Source organism: Pieris rapae, chromosome 7 (assembly GCF_905147795.1).
Source record: "Pieris rapae chromosome 7, ilPieRapa1.1, whole genome shotgun sequence".
NCBI classification, from domain to species: Eukaryota; Metazoa; Arthropoda; class Insecta; order Lepidoptera; family Pieridae; genus Pieris; species Pieris rapae.
The window spans coordinates 752,843-775,930 of record NC_059515.1 but is presented as its reverse complement, the minus strand read 5'-3'; the positions used below and the strand labels follow the sequence as shown (position 1 = coordinate 775,930).

The 23,088-nt window shown below is 35.5% G+C and overlaps 1 protein-coding gene across 8 annotated transcripts in view; it reads left to right on the top strand.

The window, feature by feature from the left end:
• Nucleotides 1–22,530, top strand: part of LOC110994641 (RNA-binding protein Musashi homolog Rbp6) — a 437,627-nt gene extending 415,097 nt beyond the window's left edge. For 6 of the 8 annotated variants that reach the window (XM_022261422.2, XM_022261423.2, XM_022261427.2 and 3 more), the window contains 7 exons: nt 5,826–5,910; nt 7,542–7,574; nt 8,221–8,301; nt 15,745–15,810; nt 16,188–16,408; nt 17,734–17,799; nt 18,203–22,530. In XM_022261422.2, coding sequence (XP_022117114.2) covers nt 5,826–5,910; nt 7,542–7,574; nt 8,221–8,301; nt 15,745–15,810; nt 16,188–16,408; nt 17,734–17,775 — 528 coding nt within the window. In that variant the 3' untranslated portion in view covers nt 17,776–17,799; nt 18,203–22,530. Of the gene's footprint in view, nt 1–5,825; nt 5,911–7,541; nt 7,575–8,220; nt 8,302–11,316; nt 11,844–15,744; nt 15,811–16,187; nt 16,409–17,733; nt 17,800–18,202 lie in introns of those variants that run through there. The other 2 variants (XM_022261424.2, XM_022261426.2) reach the window with 2 other exon arrangements.
• The last annotated feature ends 558 nt before the right edge of the window (nt 22,531–23,088 follow it).

Sequence of the window (23,088 nt, the reverse complement as noted above, 5' to 3'; positions counted from 1 at the left end):
GAAAAGTGAGTCATATATATATAGGTAGGCAGTATATATGATGTGGTGAATTTTAAATAAATACCGTTCTTTTATAGTATTGAAAGATATTTTGGTATATAATTTATAAAGAAAATTATGGTTGTGTATAAGACAGACATTAACAGCCATCTCCTTGTTCAAAAAAGACGTTTTCTTCCAATAAAATAGTAAATAAGACAACCTTTTTAGTGGTTCGAATTATTCTAAGGCTGTTAGTTGGCAATTACGATCGATATACCCAGGAATAGACGGGGTATGAGTAATGAATGTTGCAAGTCGCTTGTGCGCCAGTCTTAATATTTAATTTCCTACCAACATTTCTATGACGGCTATGCCAATGCTATTTAAAATGTATGGCCAATGTCACGCGAACATTTCATGTCTTTGATGAATTTCCTTCATAAAGTATGGAGGGACGATTTATTACTAAGAGAATATCATATGTGTACTTGAATTTAAATAGACTTTTGATGTTTTATACGGAATTAATAACAATTTATGACATACATTAAATGTTGAAAAATTATTAATTACGTAGAATTTTTTTTACCGTTTATATTGTTGAATTAAGTTTTGATTTGTATAAAAACATTGTTATATGTTCTAAGTCCCCAACTCTCCTAAGTATTAACAACTTCCTGGCGAAAAAGTAAGCGCATTTTAATTTGCTATAACTTCGTCCACTCAAGTTTCACTCATAAGAAATTAAAACATGACTAAGCTGCTTAGCCTAAAAGGACTTAACACTTACCCAAATTAAAGTGGAGTTTTGCCAGTCATATCCTTAGAATTTTTCTGTAATTGAAACGTTTAACTTTATTATGCCTTGCCTTTAACACATTAAGTGCTCTTTTCTCGGATCCGAGTGGAGCGGTGTCATAGTAGCGGTCCCAACCACTCGGACCCGTGCGATCATCCCGTTAATTTTTTTTAAATCTATAATACTCGGATCCGAAAAGTATTTTTTTTAATAATATACATTCATACATATTTTCAAACATCCCTATTTACTTAATCAAAATTCGTCATGAAAAGTTTTGGTTTCCAGCTATTACTTTGTATCTTGTTTAACTAAATATTGTTTAATCCATTCAATGTGTTAAGAAGATAAATTGACAATTAATGAATATTTTTTTAATAGTATAAACTATTACCCATAAGGGCGCACGTTATTAATATAGATTGGAAATGTTTTCAGAACAATAAATCTGGGCTGGTTTACAAGATCAGTCCAGTATCGCATTGATACGTATCTTATCTTAGTTAGTTCACTTTAATTCGGAATAAAATTACCATAGTTATGTCACAGTCAAAGTCAAAAATCATTTATTCATTAATTATTTTTTACTACCAGTTCTCCAATCGAGGGCGTAGAACCGAAGAGAAGAACTGGCAATAAACTCTCCGCCCCTCTGTTTAGTTGCCATTTTTTTTAATGATATGATGATAAATAGAGACAGCAGAGTCCTTATTAAAAAAATACTTATATTTTTGTAATCAATGTTCTTCTTTTTAGGTAAGGTATTTCTTACTTATTCCATACAATCAGCCATATAATCATCCAAAATCACTCTTAAAGTCATGAATTGACAATCGAAATTGAATAATAACTCTTTCGAGATAAAGTAAATATGCAAAGTGCTCCCGTGGTGCGCAAAGTGTTTCATTAACCGTGACCTGTTGAACGTAAGATTTGTAACTCATCTTACCTAACCCGGCCCCTCGAAAGGATTTCTTATATCAAAATTTTATGAACATTGCTGAGCCGACTCCACGAAAATTGACGAGATGCGTATTTAAGCCCAGAATCGATGTAAGTCTCTCGTGTAACTGGATATAATATCAGGGAAAGGTTTCAGAAAATATTGAATGGCATGACCTATTTTTTTGATTAAAATGGCTACTGAAGTGTTTTAGAACTAATTCGACTTTCAAGAGCGTACCAATTCTTTATTTTTATTTAGGCTCGCCTGATGCTAAGTTTTGCCACCCGTAAAGATCTGTAGCCTGCCGAGTGCGTTGACAATATAAATAGAGATCTCTTTTATTGTAGTTGAAAAACTTGGAGGCCTCTATAATAAATCAAATAAAGGAGTACCGAGAGACGTTAGTTGGAAATTTTATAAAATAAGACTTATTCGCCGAGGCTTTCGTTTAGCGCCAATCAGGACCTCGCGACGCTCTGTCAATATGCGAGAGATTTCCCTGATAAACTTATCTAACCCTCCCCCTATCCCCTTGGGCGGGTCGACATGTCTTACTCACGTATTAAGCCTTTCCAACCAAATTAAGGAATGTTACTAACAAAAGACATAAGAGATCGTATACTTAGGTAAGTCTCTACATCTCTAAACTGTATGAATTGCCTAAAATAACTTTTTTTCTAGATTGTTTTAAATCAAATCAAAATTCATTTATTCAATTTAGATGCGTCTTAGGGCATGCTTATGAATGTCAAAAACGTTTACAAAATTCGCGAAAAAGCAAAACTACGCCATCCGTTCGCAAAACTACCAGGAGGCCTTGTTCTGAAAAGAGCGGGCAAGAAACTTAGCAAGTTTTACCCTCCCTCTACATAACAATAATTCAAAGGAAAATGTCATAAACCACAACGTCATTTAAGTTGTATAAGTAAAAAATAAAATAAAAATCTGTGCTGTGATTTACCAAGTTAAGAACCGGGGTATACTGTGATGCCGAATACAAGGGACTACGGCTGCCATAGCATAGCTTTTCTGAAGACATTGATTATTTAAGGAATCTAATAAACGTATTATCTCGTAACTTAAATTGAATACTGCAGAACGTGAAGGGCTTTGATAGTTTCATATTGGTTTAAGATCTGCAATACTTTATCCTCTTATAAAAGTTGTCTATTTGGCGATCTGCCCGTAGTCCGCAGCAAGAATTTAAACGAAACAAAAATTTCAAACGCAGAATAAATGCAGTTAACGTAAACAAACATGCGAGCTCAGTTCGAAGTTTAAAAAAATTTAATTTATTTTCCGCATTGTGACTGAAATCTATAAACATTAAAAACTTCATTTTTGTAATTCCTTTTTTAAAATAAATATCTTATGTTTACGGGTTAACAAAATACAACTTTGAGAAACCAAAATATGTCTTAAATATATGACTCTAGTTCTAATGACGAATATTGTTACAGACGTGTTTTCGGGCTAACTTTATACAAGTAATTAAGTCGTGTTATAACATCTTTCACGGAACTTTGCTTTTAACTATACTGCTTCATCTACGTTAAGAATACAAGTAAAAAAGATATCAACAATGAAACGACAGATCAACAAAAAATCAATGTCTCCTTATGCTTTTATTCGAATATAAAAATGGATAAAGTAAAAATGTGATTATTCCGATAGGATGGCGTATTTGAATAAACATCAGTGCCGAATATTGGAACAATACCGACGAAGCACTCAATGTGCCCTTAACTGTCTTACATGTTGACATGTAGGCTCACTTGAAAGCATTTCATTGGAATATATCGAGCGGAAATATAATGACTGCTTTCCGATTAATTCGCATCAATCGAAGGTGATGAAACATGTGATGCGAAACAATTAAATTCCTCATACGGAGTGGAATTTAAGTCGTTCGGTACTAACCCGAGACCTATTGAACAAATCTTAAGTCCGCTCCGCTAAATCGAGATCTTTCGCGTCGCTTCGATCGATAGATCGGCAGGGCGCGTCTACCGGGGCTAAATACAATTTACCTTTGTTATTTTTCGTGTCATTAAACTGCGTCGCGATTTCGAACGCTCGATCGGCCCTGCGAACTCCAATACGAATTGTTTGTAAGCTTTTGTTTCCCGCTCACCAACGCGACATCAATTAACGGGCCGGACTAAATTTTCTTCGCTATACGTAGGTTTTTCGACGGACATTCTGATTCTATTATTCTCAATTCAATTCGATATCGATCGTGATAATAAAATTTTGAGTGATAAATATATTTCCAATGCAGAGAATTTCAATTTATCTACCTATTTCATTGAAATATCGTTATTCAGATAGCATTAAATAGTGGGTCATGTGAGTTATTTGCGCAACTTTCGACTTCAACAATTGCTTTATTGGCTTTAAAGGCATATTTGGACTACTATGATGTCGTTTCTCATAAAAAATCCACGAATAAGCAAAAAATAAGTAGAATTAAAAAATATCTTATAACGTCAATGTTCAAGCAAACTAATTATGCACAACTAATACGAACAAACAATCCAAACTTTAGACTCGCTTTACATGTTGATTATTCAAGACTTATCTCGACATAAAACTTGGTGAAAAGACACTCAGAGCAAACTCACACACCGCGTTAGTGCGAAAGCACGTAGTTTTGTGTCTCCACAAAGTTGTATAAAGTGCAGGCTGCACAAAGTACCAGAGCGCGGTAAAGCCTTCATTTGTCGGCTCATGACGGCCGTGTGACAAATGTGGACGAGTCTCTATGTACATACAACGCGTCGCGATTATGCAAGGGTATGAAAAATGTATCTCGGGAGATTTAGTCCGCCTGACAAGCGGATTTAAACGTTACAATTTATCATTCAGCACCGATGTCACATTATCCACACTTTAAAAAGCGTCTTGATGACAAAAAACACTCGTTTTTGTAACCGTCTTTGGAATATGTAATCCGGTTCTGTGTGAACATTTTTGTGCGAGAAAACGAAGTTAAATATATCTGATCTGAATCACATTTAATTAAATTCATATTATTAAATTTAATATAAATATGCGTAATATTAACATTATATATTTCGTTTAAATTTATTTTAAAGAATCAATTTATTACTGTTATAAACAAGCTTTTTACATTGTAGCGAATTTCTATTGCTAGAGATTTGGGTTAGCGTAGATTGGGTAATTTATACTTGCCTCCAGCCCTTCCCAGAAATGGGAAAGTACAAGCAAGGACCCATAGCCTTCGTTAAAATTGCTTAATGAAACGATTAAGCCTTGGGTTTTAATACAGACAATTACAAGTGCTGGCTCCATCAAATTGTTTATAGTACCAATAATATAAAATATTAAATTGTACATTTGAATTAAAGTATAGTTTTTTTTTATTGTTATGAAATTCATTTATAATGTGACTTAAGTGGTTCAAATATATGTTTGGCTACTATATTAATTAACACAAACTATCGTTTAGTAATAAAAATGCTGAGTTCAGTTTTTTCGTTATATGAATAAAATATCTACTATAATTAGTTCTTTTTATGAATTAATAAAAGTTTAACGAAACACTTGTTATAAGTACCTGTATAATGCAGTATACAAAATTCAAAGGGAACAAATTCAGAATAAACAATTATTTCTGCCGCCTTAATACCGTATTCTTCTGTGTGATAAGTATAATAAGCTTCTTGACTTGGTAAAGCATATTAAAATTCAATTTGAGTCTCCAGTCATGAAGCATAACGGATTGTCAACCGATTCCGGCCCTCTTTTCTTACATAATTCTGCAACTCATTCTGTAATGATATTTGTTCAGGACTGTCGAGAACGATTTTAATATTAAACACTTCATTAATATTTAAATTTAAATTGTTTTATCTGAAAGTTACTGGGCAGGTATTTCTTAGAGTCATTGATAAAGATTTAACAGAAAATTACTGAATATTCCTTTGATATTTTGCAAAAAATATAGTGATATTTTTTTTTGGTGAGTTCACGTAAACACACACGCCTAGCACTGTTATCATATTAAGAAAGGGCTCGGAAACAGTTTGCCCCCTGTTCTATAAAAAAAAAACAAATAAAACATTATTGTTTCAGGTGGAATGCAAAAAGGCACAACCGAAAGAAGTAATGCTGCCAGCGAACTTGGCGAAGACGAGAGCTGCAGGACGCGGGGCCTACGGTGAGTTACTAAGTAGCGCAGTGGCTGCAGGTGGCGTACGATATGCTCCTTATCCTGTTCATGCGCCGGCGCAAATCCTCGTCACCGGCGCCGGTTTAGGTGCAAGTTCTAGCGCCCACGCAGCTATGTATCGGCGCGCACTCGCTGCCCTCCGACCGACTCCCAGACCACACCGTCCCACCATGACCCCTCTTTCCATTCCACCGCTCGCTTACTCCGTCTCTGAACTTTTAGGTGCTCATGCACTCGATATACCCACCATCTACTCTCCTCTTACAGCGTCGACACTCCCTACACCACTGCCTCTCTGATCCGCAATTCTCTTTCAACAACAGCCGCATCACTTCTAACCTCATCCTGGAACAATTTGCGTGCATTCCTCTTCCCGTAATCTTCATACATTCCTTAACTATCCCCATGAATGTACTTAATTAATAGTACGAAGTGTCTTATTTTTAGTAATGCAACTAGACGATTCAGTTAGATAGCAGATTTTTGACATATTATGTATTATGTACAGAGAGATTTTAGACGAGTCATAGTCAGTTAATGTAATTTTATACAGACGAAATTTTTATTAAAACGTAGAGAAAGGAACGCGAATAATTTTACGTAGGGAGAAAGAATGAAACTATTTTTCTACCAGGTTTGTAGGTGCTTTAATCTCATTTGATTTACGAATAGCTAGATAAAATAGAACTGAGCCTGGTTTTTCCTGATTTCCGAGTAGCTTTTCGTAGGGAAAATTAAATAAGAGCCCGTCGGTTCTGCTGAGTCTTGCCAGTTTTGCTACATTTCCATCCATATAATACAACTCAATCACTTTAGAAGACTACGTTTAGTTACATTATCGGTTGCGGCTAAATTGATGAGATGTTTTGAAATGATATTTTCGTAAATAATATTTATATTCCTTAGAGTTTTTCTATGCTAGCTTTACATCTTGATGTCGGCTATTCAAAAATGTTAACATTGGAAACAGAGAGGTATTTGTGAACAGTCGATGTTGATACGAGTTTTGTGAATTGAATAGTTTTTTTTTATAATTATATTAGGTTTGAAAAGGTAGTTTACTTTCAGTTGTACTTAGGTATTAGTAATCTTTAATTTATTTATATATTTTCTATTATATATTTATAAAAAATATTTTGTTTCCTATTAGATTTTATTTAGTTTGTATTTTCCTCTTATTTTTATTGTATAACAGGAGAACTGTGTATCAAAATGTATCGAGTGTAGAACGTTTACCAATAGTATTAATGATTGTATTAACTTAATAAGTAGAGTCTTTAATACTTAAATATAGATTAATAAATATCATTTCTTGAATATTTATAAAAGTCTGTTTGTTTAACATGTTTAGAATTAGACTAACATATAGAATAGTTAAGCGTTTTTGATAATATAATAATCATATATGGTGGTAGAATCTAACATACCCCATGTCATAATAGATATATGAATAAGTGTAGAACTATTAGAGTTGTTGTCTTTGGTATATATATGTTCTTTGATGTTTCTGCAATACCCGCCAAGCAAAATAGTGTCTCATAGCACACTAAAATATATATAGCAGATATATGTAAGGTGTAAGAATCGATCAATTTATGTAAATGTTTTTACATTTCTAGATTTCATGTGGTCATTGGGTGCTCTTCCTGACGGTAAGTTTTATTATTATATTTATCTATGTTCATGTAATCATTTCAAGTGTTGGTAAAAACATGATGATAAATTAAATCATGTTTACTAATTGCTTTGACATACATGCTTTGAACTAATGGGCTGGGGAAATGGATTACCAAAGTGTGAGTGTCCACGAATGATGCATCATGTGGCCTGACAGATACACTATTTTGATTGGCAATAATATGATGGACGGTCCGGGTTGATAATTATTCGATGACGTCACCATCAGTCACTTTTGCCAAACGTAGCAAAGCCAATGTATCGCTTTAACTGTAGTAGAATCATTTAGAAGTAGTAACATAGTTGTATTCAATAGCAGTTTTGGTAAATACGGAATGTCTTTATAGTTTTGGGGTAGTCTTAACAATTATAGAGCGAACATAAAACGATGTTTACAAAATAATCTGCTCTGGACAATGTCCAAAGCCGTGCCATATTAAAATCCGTTGTCTATTTTAGAATTAGGCCATTTGGTTTTTTGTTGCCTCGGAAGATCAGATTTTATTACAATCCTCGAACTTATAACACATCTGTCTTATTTTAAAAGGCATGAAACCTCTTTGATATGTTATACCAAATCTTATGTTTGAAAATACTTAACAGTGCTTGTTTGTTCGACAGGTTTTCCGGCAGCGTACGCCGCTTATGCGGCAGGTCGTAGCTATTCGGGCTATCCTAGCTTCGGGCTGCCATATCCTGCAGGTAATCCCTTGGCGAGCTTGCACCACCAACTGTCCGGCAATCACTACCATCACTTGGCGACACTTCTTCCATACCACCCGCTCGAGTTGAGCGGGGTTTACAATGTACACGCCATGCATCTGTGAAATCGCGGCGACACTGCATTCTACTAACAGCTAACGATTCTAAAAGTCACCAGCGCTTAACTTAAACCCATTGATAACTTTAAAAACGCACACGCTTTGTGTAATCTATAACTCGGGTGACAATATCCCAACTTCCCATTTCACTAACTCATGCCAAGCAAAAGTTCGTGTGAACTCCAACTAACAAGTTAACACCTCCAACAATGACTGAGCCATCTAGATAAATCTGCCACGCCGTCAATTACAAAACGTCCAACTTTTGAGATATACTATTTATTGTTCATCTTCGAAATATTGTCGCGACAATCCGGCCAAGCGTACGACCGAATGTTTACATGCGATTCCCTCTAACGATTCTCAAATTGTAAGCGCTGTACAAATACTAAAACGCGAATACCGCAGAATTCTTTGTATGACCGTTTGCTCTTTTACCCTTAGCGGAAAAATTTTTCAACTATTCTTTTAGTTATACAAGTTTGGGCTGGAAAAATAAGAGTTAGGAAACGAAGTCCCTTTTTGGAGAACTTTCCGTAAATGTCTGGCGGGATACGTATTTATGTATTTTTATAAAATGCCAGTGTATTTTCAACGCGAAACGAGGCGTTAATTTTTCAGTCAGTATTATTCTTTCGGATTAGGTTTATTTTCGTAATGGAAAACTGACGAAACTAGGCTTCGTCTGTCGCTGCCTAATCGACAATACGCGATGCAGAGAGCAGCTGCACAAATACTACTAGTGTTTATCAAAACTACGTGCCCGTGCTTGCGCGGACTTCGTTAACAATATACGTATACTTCCATTTCCATTCGTAAATATATGACGTAAACGTTAGTTGATCTTTTCATCGTTATTCAATTATCGATGTTATCGGAAGTCGGGCTAATACTATTTGCATTTTTCATTTGTATTATACAGAGCAATTTGCTCCGCATTAACTACTTTTATGTTCCCATTTAACAGCACGCGAGATAGATTATAGCAGGTTATGATAAACCAATAAAGGCGGCTATCGTTTTATGTGTTTTTTCGAATGAAATTCACAAGCGTGGACTCCGATAGTTAAAATCACAGCAAATTATATTAAATGGTAAATCAAAGAGTTTTTACACATTGAGTGTTTAAGCTACTATGACCACAATACTACCAAAATTGACAGTCTTAAGTTATGAAGATATTAAACGTACATTATATAAAATACTGGATACAAAAATAAATAAAAATTGTTTGTCAGTTTCTAATCTACTGGTCCGATTTACGTTATAATTTCAATCGTAGCGTTGATATACAAATTTATTGCGTGTAAAGCCGCAGGCGAAAGCTAGATAATCAATACCGAACCAAATTACAATCGGTATACTAGCATGCTTAGATATAGTAGGTAATTTTAAAAGTAACATAGTTTCATCAAGTAGCAATAGGTGTAGTTAGAGTAAAAGATTTCTCTTACAATAATAGATAGATTAATAGAGATACATGTATTCTCTTATTAGCATGGTGTAGCTTAGACATAGGACTTATAAAATAAAACTGAGCACAATTTTTACCTTCCTTGTGGCATCCAATCAACAATTTAAATGATTTAAAAACAGAAGATTTTGAACTTAGTGTACAAGCGTTTTATTTTTTTACATTACCTTATTTATGTTAAGAAGTGATGATATGCTTTTCATTCAATGTAGAATTCTATCATGATGAGACAATGTTTTAAAACTTACCTCTGCGCTATAAATAAGATCCGTTTAAGTAAGCATACGCAGTAAAATGAGTAGGAGGAATTGTGTTCAGTATATCGATTATCTAAGTAATAATATAATCAATTTCTTCTCTAGACAGTTAAGATTTTTAAATTCATCGTAGTTATAGATATTAATTTCTAAATAACTACTCAGTTTAGAGGATGAATAGGAATCAACCAAAAACATAGAATGTTTATTTCAGTAGCGAAATATCTAGTATTAGTTTAGATATTTTATTTGATGAAAAATACTATAAACGAGCTTGAAAATGTTATTTTAATATCTTAATTATATTCGCATTAATTCTATTGTGTAATTAAATGTATATACATTATTGTTTTAAAGTTATTTGTCTATTATATTTTAATATATTTACACTGCTTAAGCGATAATGTTACATTAATATTGATATTTATTATTGTTGTGTAATATTTTTGGATGCTACTATTTTAAGCTACAACACGTATGAAACATATAAAATTGTTCTGTAATTTTAATAATGATACCATTGGCGTAATGCATCAAAGGATCTACAATCATAAGCCATCGCTTTATCGCCACGCCTCGCACTTTGTTTTTCAAAATTAAATTTTGTAAAAAACGGCTTTTGTAATTTCGATCCAATCATATCGCTGTTGTGCGACCGTCCTAATCGCCATCCTCTAAACTAGTCATAATTAAATTAAGCGTAATGTTAATAATAAAGTGTGGCCATAATTAATTCGATTTTTAAGATCATAAACATTTATTTTCGTTTCGTTGCCGTACGGATAAATGACTTAATAACCAAAACACGCGTAAAATAACTCATCAATAACTTTCCCTTTCCTGCATTCTGTGCGTGATGTAGGTTTGGCTTAATACGAAAAATACGTAGTCATTATGTGCGTGCTAGTAATTTAAATAACCGAAGTAGTAATCAGTAGCGATTTAAGTTCCTCCATATATATTCGATGAGTGGAACCGTGGGATGTTCATTCTCTATACTTTTGTTTCATAATACTCTAAACAGCTCTCGTAATTTGTGAACGTAAACTCGACGTAACGAAGCTACTTTTTGACATACTTTCAGTTCAGTTTTAATTTGAGCGCCGCGGTTCTGCCCGAGTCCTTTTTAGTTCCGTCGGGTTTGTAGCTTTTTATTTTGTCGCAGGTGTAGTGGGAGTTATACCACCGGAAGCTCGTCTGTTGCTCGGTGTGGAGTACGTAAATCCTAACGGGCTCGCTCAAGGCTCATAGGTTCTGCGATGGACGACATGCCACGACCACTACGCTTCACGACTTATGTTATCGAACATCCATTACGGCTCCCGGAAACGCGTTGCAAATTTGAATTTAAATTTCGAATCCGACGCCATCTTTGAAACGTAGCTAAGGAATGCAATGTCGCTAGCAGGGTTAAATCAATAATTCACGCGATTTCGCAGATGTTTTTACCCGACTAGGCTCGCCCCTATAGCTCGAAAAATTAAATAATCGGTATCCCTCAGGAAGTAATCCAATGTTTTTCAATTAATTAGGTATCGATATTGCACAATTTTTATAATTAAATTGTAATCGTGTCAACGTATTAATTAAGTCAAAACATTGTTCTTACTATTTCGACATATCGTCTAAATTAATTATAAGCTCTTATTGTGAAGCCGCTATATTTTAAAAATAAAGGAATTTGCCAATGTATATGCAAATGTCTTGTCTTACTGACCAATTTATTTTAACCATTAAGAGTGGCTAGAAGAGATGATGTTAAGTAGATAGACCGTTAAAACTGTAGCATTTAAAAAGTGCTTTACTTAGACAAGTGTAACGAGTTGAAATAAAGAAGATGACGTTATATCTACATACAACCGGAGTGTATCCCAGGAGAGGCATGTGAGACCGCGAGAACGCGGCCGCATCTTCGAGATTCCTCGCATTCAACACGTTTGCCCTCAGAATGCAGCCCGCGAACCAAACATAGTTACTTTACATAGTTTCTTGTTTTTACACTTGCGTTGTCACCAAGGAACCCGATACTTTAGTCGTAAACAAGCCGAATTATGTAACGAACTGTAGGGGAAGTTAAAATTAGGAGCGTAGCAGAAGGCGGTTTAATTAAAAAAATAATGGTTCAGCCAGTGTGGGTCTGTACTTTGCGAAAAATCACTGAATGTTTATTAACGGCAACATATTTTTAGTCTTTTATTAGAAAATCGACATCAGAGTTTGCTGAATATTTTTCTAATTCAGAAGATATTTGCACTGTACAATACAATCTCTTCTAGGCCATTTTAAGTGTAAATAGAAACTCGAAATCCTTATATCCTTTAAGTCTACGATAGGGCTAAGTATAAACGCAAAAGTGTAGTGATCCAAGAAACTGCTGGTGAATGGAGAGTGCCGTCCACGACAATTCTAGGGCGAGTAACATTTTCACCATCTTCGTTTGATAAAGTTTAACGATAGTTTAGAGTAGGCAACATTTGTGCGTAAAGTGTGAACAGTATTAGAACCAGGATTGAAATAAAATTGTAAATTAGTACAGCTTAGCCGATAATTATAGTACTCTAGAACTAGAGCGTGAACTTTTGTAAAAAAAATTGTAGACGGATTTCCTGAATAGTATAGAATAGAGGTTTAAGTCGCGGCAGGCAATTTCCTTATACAGTAGAGCTTACGATTAGCGTGATTAACAGAGATATCTGGAGGAATTGTACGACGCTTAACATATAGTATGTAGAAGTATACAAAATATTGGTGGTGCAAACTCATTTAAAATGGTAGTGATAATTAGATCTAAGCTAGTATAGTTATATTTTCCATAATTGTGCATTAGGCATACGTAATAATAGGCTGCAATTCTATTAATATTGTATCAACTAATAAGTTTAGAATAAGTAGTATAAATTTGTAATCTATGATAGAATAGAAATATTAATAATTCTCCGTAGTTTAAATGTAGAAAATGGCGGCATTTCCGCGTTTTAATGATACGTAGAACTTTTGTTATACGTAGTAAATTTTTGAAAGTTTTGCCTTAATTAATGTGTGACTAATTTCGCTTCTAAATTGTGGCTTTATGTGTTTTATATGACTGAACCATTGACTAAAAATAAGCTATTAACAATAAATACACTGAGAAATATTCGCAACCGAAACACGCCTCAGTATCATCTCAGTGAGGGAAGTTATTGATGGCACCCATTAAATATACGTTTTCTATACGCAGGGGCAGAACTCACGTGAAAGCTAAAATAATACATTTCAATCTCGAAGTGAGAAATGAAGTATGAGTTTTACGCCGATGAGATATGTGACTCTACAACTTTTGAATACGTAAATAATGTTTCCCTCCAAAACGTTGAAAATATCGTGTTTGCATGCTATTTTATCTTGTTATTTATTCACGCTACTAACAATTTATATCGGACTATTTTGATTACGTTTTACATGTTTTAATAGTGATTTGAGACGACTTAACACCAATGGCTTTTGTATAAGTTATTAATAAAACTTTACTTTGAGTCGAGTTTTATGTGGGTTTAAATATAATAAATCGTAATTGAAAACTTAATTAATTAAAATCTAAAGAAACGTATTTTAATATCCTTTATATACTTCGTTTGTCGACCGCAGTATTCTTCACTAGATTCAGCCTGCGATTCTCAATAGTGAGGTTGTAGGTTCGAACCCCGGTGCACCAATTTCTTTCTATCTATGTGCGCATTTAACATTCGCTCGAACGGTAATGGAAAACATCGTGAGGAAACCGGATTTCTAAAGACCCAAAACGTCAAAGGCGTGTGCACAGGATGCTCATCACCTACTTGCCTATTAGACTGATGCTGATGAAACAGATACATCTGAGGCCCAGACCGAAAAAGTTAGTAGTGCCTCTGATTTTACTTTATATTCGTCACCGTCTTTCCGTATTACAATTTCTAAATACAAAATTGATTCTTAAATTTATTAAATTTATGGCTTTGCAATAATTCTGAACACAAACTATCCCAACCTTAATCCATATAACTCGCAATGTGATTAAGTATTTTACCCTTACACGGGAACTTATATAACATGAACCCGGTTAGAATAACTTTGTACGCCAAAAATATGAACTGATAAGGAAACGCTAGATTGATCGAACTCCAAATAAAGGGCGTGCGTAAAACGTTCAGCATCTTTTCCTTGAGTTTCCCTCCGAACGCCTTGTGAATATTTTGCACGGCCATCCCACTTGTGAAGAAGAATTATTAAGTTTCTCCGAACTTCGCAATTATGAAAGTTCGAATAGCTCGCAAGACGGCCTCAGAATTTATAGATGAATGTGTGCTTCCCGAGAGGTGAGAGGCTTACTTGGGGTGCGAATCACCCCGTACCTTAATAAAGTCCTTACGAGTTCTCACCTAAGCCAATAAAACTGGAAATTGGCGCTGTTATCTTAAAAGTTCGTTTCCAATTTTGGGCCCTTATCAATCTTAATCGGCGTCTCCAATTTATGGTTTATCATTGCGTTTACAGGTGTAATTAAATTATTTTAGGGGTATAGTTTATGTTAAAGATATTTACTGTTTGGCATGTAATGTGGATTTCGTAATTAATTCCACAATACACCTAAGTAAAGGTAACCGATACAGATGTGAGTTACAGTTAACAAAAGTTACTTGAACCACACATAATTATAATATTACGTCATAACGTATGTATATATCAACCTATTACATATATAAATCACTTAACTTCTTATAAGTTCTTTTATAAGAGCATAATTCTCCGAAAGCAACTTTTAAAATAAATAACCATTATTAAAATGTGTCAGCATTTTAGCGATGATCGCGTCCGAGCGCCGGCGAAGCCCGCTGTCCGAATGGCCGCTGCCCCATCCATCATTCATCCTCCATTACTTATATTGTGCTTTTTTGCAAAGTCACTCACGGGCCGGTAATCACCTGGTGCAGAACGGGCCTCCATTTTTCACACTAAATCATAACTCGCACATCTGACAAAATAAAATTTGTCCTACAAGCCAATATTGCTAATGGTAAACGTATGAGTCGACATAAATCGTAACACCTTTTCAACGTAAGTGACTAAGTTGCAACAATTGATGTTTATTGTACGTGGAAAACGGTAAATAAATAAGCAAATGACGCGATAAGATGCTACGGGCGCAAAGCAATGGCGGCCACGCGGAGCCTTTCTACGTGCATGGTATGCTAATGTACCTATTCAATAAGCAGACCGCGGTACCAGCGAGAACTCACGTCAGATAATTTACTGGATATCTTGTAAAAGTTTTTTCTGCTTCTGTGATTTATATGCGCGAAACTTCGACCTCCCATTTTTTCATTTGAATGCACGTGAAATACTTACACAATATCTTTATGCTGACACAGTCTTACAGTGGGGATTGTATTAGCCTTAAATGGCTAAATTATTCATGCGTTTACGCGTACTTCCGATGTAGTATTGTTACGGATTACGTTGACACTCGATGCGGTAATTTAGGATTAGGCTTATATAGGAGATGGTTCAGTCATAAATGTGTGTAACATGAGTATGTGCTCAGGCCAGAGTGTGCGAACCATGTGTATGTTTGCAGTGGACCTGACGAACGGCCAACTCACACCGAATAACAACACACCGCTGCTCGCGCAGGCTCTCTCAGGTGAGGCCTCCACCACATACACACATACATAACATTCCTTACACTAACCATCCCTAAATCCTTACAGAACTACTATTCGTATGATGTACTGTGGTTTCTATTCTGATTAAAGTTGATTTGTTAATTTAATTTAATTTTACTTCTTTACTAAAATGTTGTTTTATTATTAAATTACATTTTTTATTCGGGACATATAATGCACTAAGTATATAATCAACTTAAAGTAATATAATACATCAAATTAATATAGACTATTATTTTCAAGTAATTGTCACAAATGTTTTAACAACAGTTTCTGGACGTAAATATATTTCATGAAAGTTCATATTTATAGCAACCCGTAGCGATCACTAATAGATTAGTATTTTATTTTGCAGTAATGAACAACTACCAGGCGGCAGCAGCAGGCTTTGGGCCTCCAGCGTCACCACACACGGCCGGTGGACGGGCAGGATTTCCAGCTGCTAGTTCACCAGGACCAGCGCTAGACGTCTACGGATCTGCAGCAGACAGCGTCGGATACGTACAAGCAGCGAGTCCCCAGCCCTCTGGATTCCCAGCTATCGCTGTGAGCCGTGCACCCCTTAATTACACCCCGGTAAGATCAAAACATATGAATCTTTCTAAAAATGTACCAACTATAATATAAAAGTTAGGAAAGAATAAAAAGTTTCACACTTATTTTATCCGTGATAAATGGGATAAAGTTATTAACTTTCGATTACAACTTTTTTCATTTATAACGTCATGTTCAAAAATGCCTATTTCAGTGTGGTTCAAATAAAAGCAATTCATAAAATTGTCCCGTGCAAAGTTTCAACTGTCACAAAATTCAAATTAATGTTTGTTGTGTTTTGTTTTTCTTTGTGAACTTTTGATTTCTATTGAGAGATTTTCTTAGAGAGATGTCCTTTAATTATAATCGTATTCTCATTAAGGAATAAACATTGATTAAAACTATAATATTACGTACTCGCTAGTCGAGCATTTTGGAGAGGCGACAGGCATCGCAGACGCAATTAACAGACGTTGACACTGAAATTTTAGCAAGACATTCCAATCTCATTAGGGAACCGATCTTCCTTGTCGCTCTTAAGGCATAATCACCATAAGTTAGCGAGGCAGTGAAGCGTGAGAGATGTGATTATAAAGTGTTCCGAAATATGAGCGTGCGAGCGACGGCGACGGCAATCTGCGCGGTGCAATGCCGCGGGTAATGGCTTTTTAAAACTGCGACCGCGCTCCATAACTGCTTCCAAGCGACGCCATCAGTCTTCATTGCTTGTCGACGCCAACACCGCGAGCGCTGAGATCTTAACTCTTCACGTCCTATCTTAAGACATTTTTCAAAACGTTTTAAAGCTTCCATTCGTTTGCATAATGCGAACGTTTACTTTAAAAATGTATTCGATATTTAAAATATAACAAGAGAATACAGTTGTGAATGGCTTAATAGACATGCTATGTAGGCCGCGGCACATGTGGTGTTCGGGTGTAAAATGGTCTTATTAGATACCGGGAATGCCCCCACGGGCAATAACCATAAATCAAGGAGAACAAGCGGTGTAATTACCATTGCCGAGCGGTCGTGCCGCTCTAACTCATCGCTGTTTTTATTTTGTTAGCCACTGACTACGGCTCTATCGACTGTGGACACCAAACTGAATACCTTTAAATCTGCCCCCGGAGAGGTTAACAACCAATCGATCGTTTTATGCTCCCATTCAATTACGTTATCCAAACTCCCTATTCGGAAATGAAGGGAAATTAAAATGGAAAAGTGTTTTACGGGAACATTGCTGTTTTTAACTTTGTTTATAATTAAAAACTACCGCTGCGGTGTTGAATTTTAAGCTCGATTATGTTAATATAAATATTGCTTTTAGAAATCAATGAATGCTAACACTGTTGTGTACATTACAGGGACCCCTGATTCCTGCGGCCTTCACCAACGGATACCATTGAAAGCGCAAAAGCACAAATATTTACGTGAGTATTTTTAATGTATCTCGTTGTGCATAATTAAAACGTCGTTAGCCGGAATAGCCTTTTAAAAGAACGAGCGTATGTAATTGTTGCAAATATGAGCACTCTAGTGCTAATACTCGTTTTCACAAACTGAGAATTAAGTCTAAAAGCACAGCGTTTATGTATTAAAATATGCAATAGTTAAAATTGCTTACATACACGTGTTCGCTTTAGCTTTTATTCTAACGTGAAAGAAGTCGAGTTTCATACCGAGAAAACATTTAATTTCCTCTTTTACAAATTTTATCTTGCTTTCATAAATTGTACACGTTAAGGAATTCGTCGAAACTTTGGTTTATAATTATGTTCCTTATACGTGTACGTCTCTTTTTCTACAAGGTTTTATAAAATTGTTTGTCCGCAGGTGGCGAGCGGCGTGGCGGCGCGCAGCATGCACATCCAGCATCGCGCCGACTCTGCATCTCCGCCCGGTCCACGGCCCTAGTGCACGCGGCGCCGCATCGGCGACGGTGATCCAATCCGTCCGGTCACCGCGCGGACCGATCCCTCGACCGCGGCATCTCAATCTCACATAGATCCCAACCCCTCTCTTCTCCCCAAAATCACCCCCCAGTCCCCTCTATCTCTCTATCTCTCTCCCCAAAAACACCCTATTGTAAATAATCTACTTTTTGTCGTGTGAACGAGACATAGTTTATCGATTAAACAGGTATTTTTTCAATCTCGCTTCGACTGTATCGTAGATGTGTTGTCAATAATAAAATACATTTCATAAGCATCTAGATGGTTATACTGCAGAGAGGTGTATCTTTAATATTTTATTATTCATAGTTAATAACAGTTAAGATAACTTGCATGTCTATCCCTTGACGCGCGAGACTTTTAGTTCGTTAGATAGTGTAACAATTGTTCGGCGCACGATTCGTGCCTATCCTTCGAATTTGAATTTCGCGCTCCAACATTCTCCGTAGGAAGTTTATAATAACGATTAGATTTTTCAGTGTTAATAGGGTTTCGGGCAGAGTTTGGAGCGCATTATTTTGTAATAGCATTAATGTCTACCCTTCTCCGTGTTCCGCGTGAAGAGTCGACTTGGTAGCTAGTGGAATAGGTTTGTTTGGTAAAGGCCTGGCGGAGCGCCCGGCTCCGGCCGGAGACAATAAGACGGCTTGCGGCCGCCGCCATCCTCGCTCGTCCACCGACACATATTTTATTCTATTTTTAATAAAAATTCAAATATTAAAGTAATAACTATACTACTATATTGCGCATATTTTATCTATAAATGTAATTATTTTTGCCTAATTCGAATTGTATAAAACCACCTCTTTGCATCGATGTATTGTTTTGTAGCTAAAGTTTCTCGGTTACTTCCCTATAAGACTACGATATAAATTCGTATACATACTTTCTTATATTATGTATTATGATATAAAATTTTATCCTAAGGATAACGTCATCATGTTTACGATTACATAAGGGAGTTTGAGAAACTAAGTCGAAACATTTCGATATATTCTCTCATCTTATTAAGATAATAATTCGTTTCTATCTTGTAACTTTGAATGTAGGCATTGTAATTATAATGAATACGATTTTGTGCATTACGTAATTAATATCCATTGTTTCTTACCATTGTATTAATTAACTTAAATTTAAGACCACTGTTGAAAAATATTCACGCCTCCACTAGGTCGTGGAGTCACAACGTACTTAGATCTATTTCAAGTTTTAATTAAAATAATTATTAAACAGTAAATAATAAATTTTCATACATAAAATGCATTATAGTTTCACATGTTTCACATACCAATACAATCAGTGTTGAGGTAATAGAGTAAAATATGAGGTCAATTCATTAATACATATTCGTTAGGTACTGAGACATTTGATGACGACTTGTCTAATCCACTATAGGATGCCGAGCGCAGCGTATTCGTAGCCCCCATTCGTAGCAATCGCGTAGATCGTCTACGCGCTACGTAGTCGCTCGAGCGTTTATTACACATGCACATGTGATTGCAACCATTCGTTATTTACTATTATTACTCATTACATCAATTACATTAATATTATAAATTTAGATATTAAATTTTAGGTAATAATAATGAACAATCTTTTAAATGCTATTATTATATAAATACGTTATAAATATAAATGTTTCCTGTTACAAAATATTGAAAATGATACGAAATTAATCAATATTCTTTTTAAAGGTAATTTATTATTATTACTTATGGGTACGTAGTTAATTGAATAAAGGAATGTTACAAACTGAGCGCGCTCGCCGCGTTCGCTTCGCGTTTTATTTGCATGACATTGTTCGCTATTCTCGGACGACTGGATCGACTCGGAGCTCGCAGTCCGCTCAAACGCGTCGCACAGTCGCCGGCGCGCGCGTCGCGTCGGTGCCGTGTTGCACAGAAAACGCGACCGCGATTATGTTGTTAAACGTTAGCTAGGAAATTGATAATTAAAACAAAGGTGTGAGTCTATCATAAGACCGGAGAACGATATCATACCTAACAAATTAACGTAATCATTTGTTTTATATTTACGGTGTTGTAGGTATTTAAGACATTTTTTCTTAGAATATTTAATTATTATGAAATGTTATATTGTTAGGCCCGGGCCGGCGGCGGGGCGATGCGCGCGCTCCGTTCCGCCGTCGGCTTTTCATTCACATTTACATCCTCACTATAATTATATTTTCTTACCGACCTTTTTAATGTAGGAGAAGCGTACACGGCCGCTTATCCCCGTGCGAGATCGAGTACAAACATACTTAATTATTATAGTGAGTGAGTTCGTTTCGCCCGTTCGTGAGAAGCCATCGGTTCGCCGCGATTGCACGAGACGGTTAAGACAAAATAATACTATTGTATATACATAGATAGCCGCATGTAAAAAGACTTAGTCAATACCATCTGATCGATATTATTAGACTCATTCGAGCCGCAATCAGGATTAGCTTGACAAAGATATTAGTTTCATTATTTTTATGATTCTTTCGTTATGTTTTTGTAAGTTAGAGGTTAGATCGGGCACAGGCCATAATATTATTTTGTCGTCGTTACGTTATATGTAACGAGGTTTAGCGAAAGTAAAAGTCAGGATGTGTGTGAGCAATGAATAATGATAATATTATGACCAGTGTAGAGAGCTACATTGACGCGGTTCGGCTTGCGAGTAATCTTCTGTCACGAACATGAAATCCACAATAACTGTATCTTTTGGAAATATTAATGACGTCACAGTCGATGAAGCATTACTCCCAAACCCAACACCGACTACTTCCTCTCGCTTTTAACATTCGCGTTAGTTGATTTATTTCAGTCACAGTTTTTAGAAATGTGTTCTATATCAAAGTAAAGACTACGTAATAATTAATAAGCGAGATCTCAAATTAATTTTAAAAATTCTTTATGTGATTCTAATATCGTATAATATCCATCTATATATAAAATTAAATTAACTAAAAAGATAATTTATTATATTTTGTATAATAACTTTCTACATTAATTTACACTACTTATATTGTTATTAAAGATAATAATTAATTTTAAAGGAATAAAGTGACAGACTGGTAATGTTCGTAGAGTCGCCGTGGCGGCCTTAGATCAGTAGCTTTGCATACTCGGCAACGGCCAACTAATGATTCAAGGACCAAAAAGTATAAAAATTAATTCGCGTAGAACCGGACGCTCATTGGCTCCACACGAACTGATACAAACTGTTCGATATCATTGCAGCAACAGAGCGTGTCTGTGAGAATTGCGTTTGAGAATCAAGAGTGGGCTTAGGGCATAACGGCTGCCTCTGTGACGTCATGGACGTTTCTGTACACCCTTTAACGATCGCTTCACATAAATTAAATTACTTATTGTAGCTCTAATAGTCTCTAATTCTTACGATACTTAATTATCTTTGTAATGATAAAAATATGGCAATATTTATCAATAAGGCTACTGTAGTTTTGTCAATTTCATACATCGCATCTTTTTGTAATAATAGATAATGACGGTATAATTTGGACGAGAGGCTACGGGTAGTGACGTCACGGGCGGTGCCGCTATGGCCGGCGCTCGCGAATACAACCCCGGCACCCCTCCCCGCCCCGCGCAACGCCGCCCGCTTCGTTTCGTTCTCGCGGTTACTTCTCGATTACGTGCTTCGCGTGCTGACTGATTTTCTATAGCAATAAAAATCAATTACCTAAGATTTTACATTAAAGTAAATTTGGATTTATATACGTTCGAATTTGTGTCATGTACATTTAAATTAGGAAAGAAGTTAATGATAGGCGGACGGGCCGCGCATTCGCCGCGGTCCCGATGCGGTATTTTCGTCATTTCTTCGTGTATAGTATGTTACAATGAATCTGTATACAATATGGATATAAATCGTATGATGAATAAATTAGTTTTTATGGCATCTCTTTATTAATAATATCAGAGATTTTGTAAATGTGGTGGGTACGATCGCCACCCGATTTTGTGCACCCGTGCACACTTTAACTTATTGGAATATAACATTATAATAACGTAATACTACGTACTATGAGATATATAATCATACAGCCTTTCGGGGCGCGCGTGTATGGCGATGTATGTATACACATTGTGCAATGTACATATACCTATTATAATACAATGATTAAGGACAAGGTTCACATCGTGCCGTGTGTATGTGGTAATAATAAATATAATATGAACATTGTTCAAACAATAACCAGTTGTTTTATTTATTCATCCGCTACCTTTTCCTGAGACACCATTTTTGGCCTGCAAAAGACACTCGACGGTGAAGTGAATTTACAAAAATGATACTCTAAATAATGAAACAGTTAAAGAAAAACAGATATTGTAAAGTGTTACTTTTAATTTGAGATTCATCTGACTTATAGCTGTAAATGATATACTTAAGAAATTAATGGGATTTGTGAAAAAAGCCAAGCAAGATAAACCTTTAATTTATCTGTTAAGTTTTAAAAGTTTTTTCCACCATATAATTCATGTAATGAAATTATATATTACTATGAACTGAAGTCACATATATATAGGTATTAGGATATATTGGGATTAGGATAGGATAGGCATATAGCAAGTATAAAAACAATGAATTGTTTTTAAACTTGCACTACTTAAAATAGCTGATAAAATTCTTCTAATTGTTTGAGGAGCTGAAAGGTTCGATATTAACTCCTTCATAACGTATAAATCAGTGGCGCTACAATCTATTTAGGTCAAGACCTCAGATTTCTGTACCTGTTTCATGATCTGTCAATCT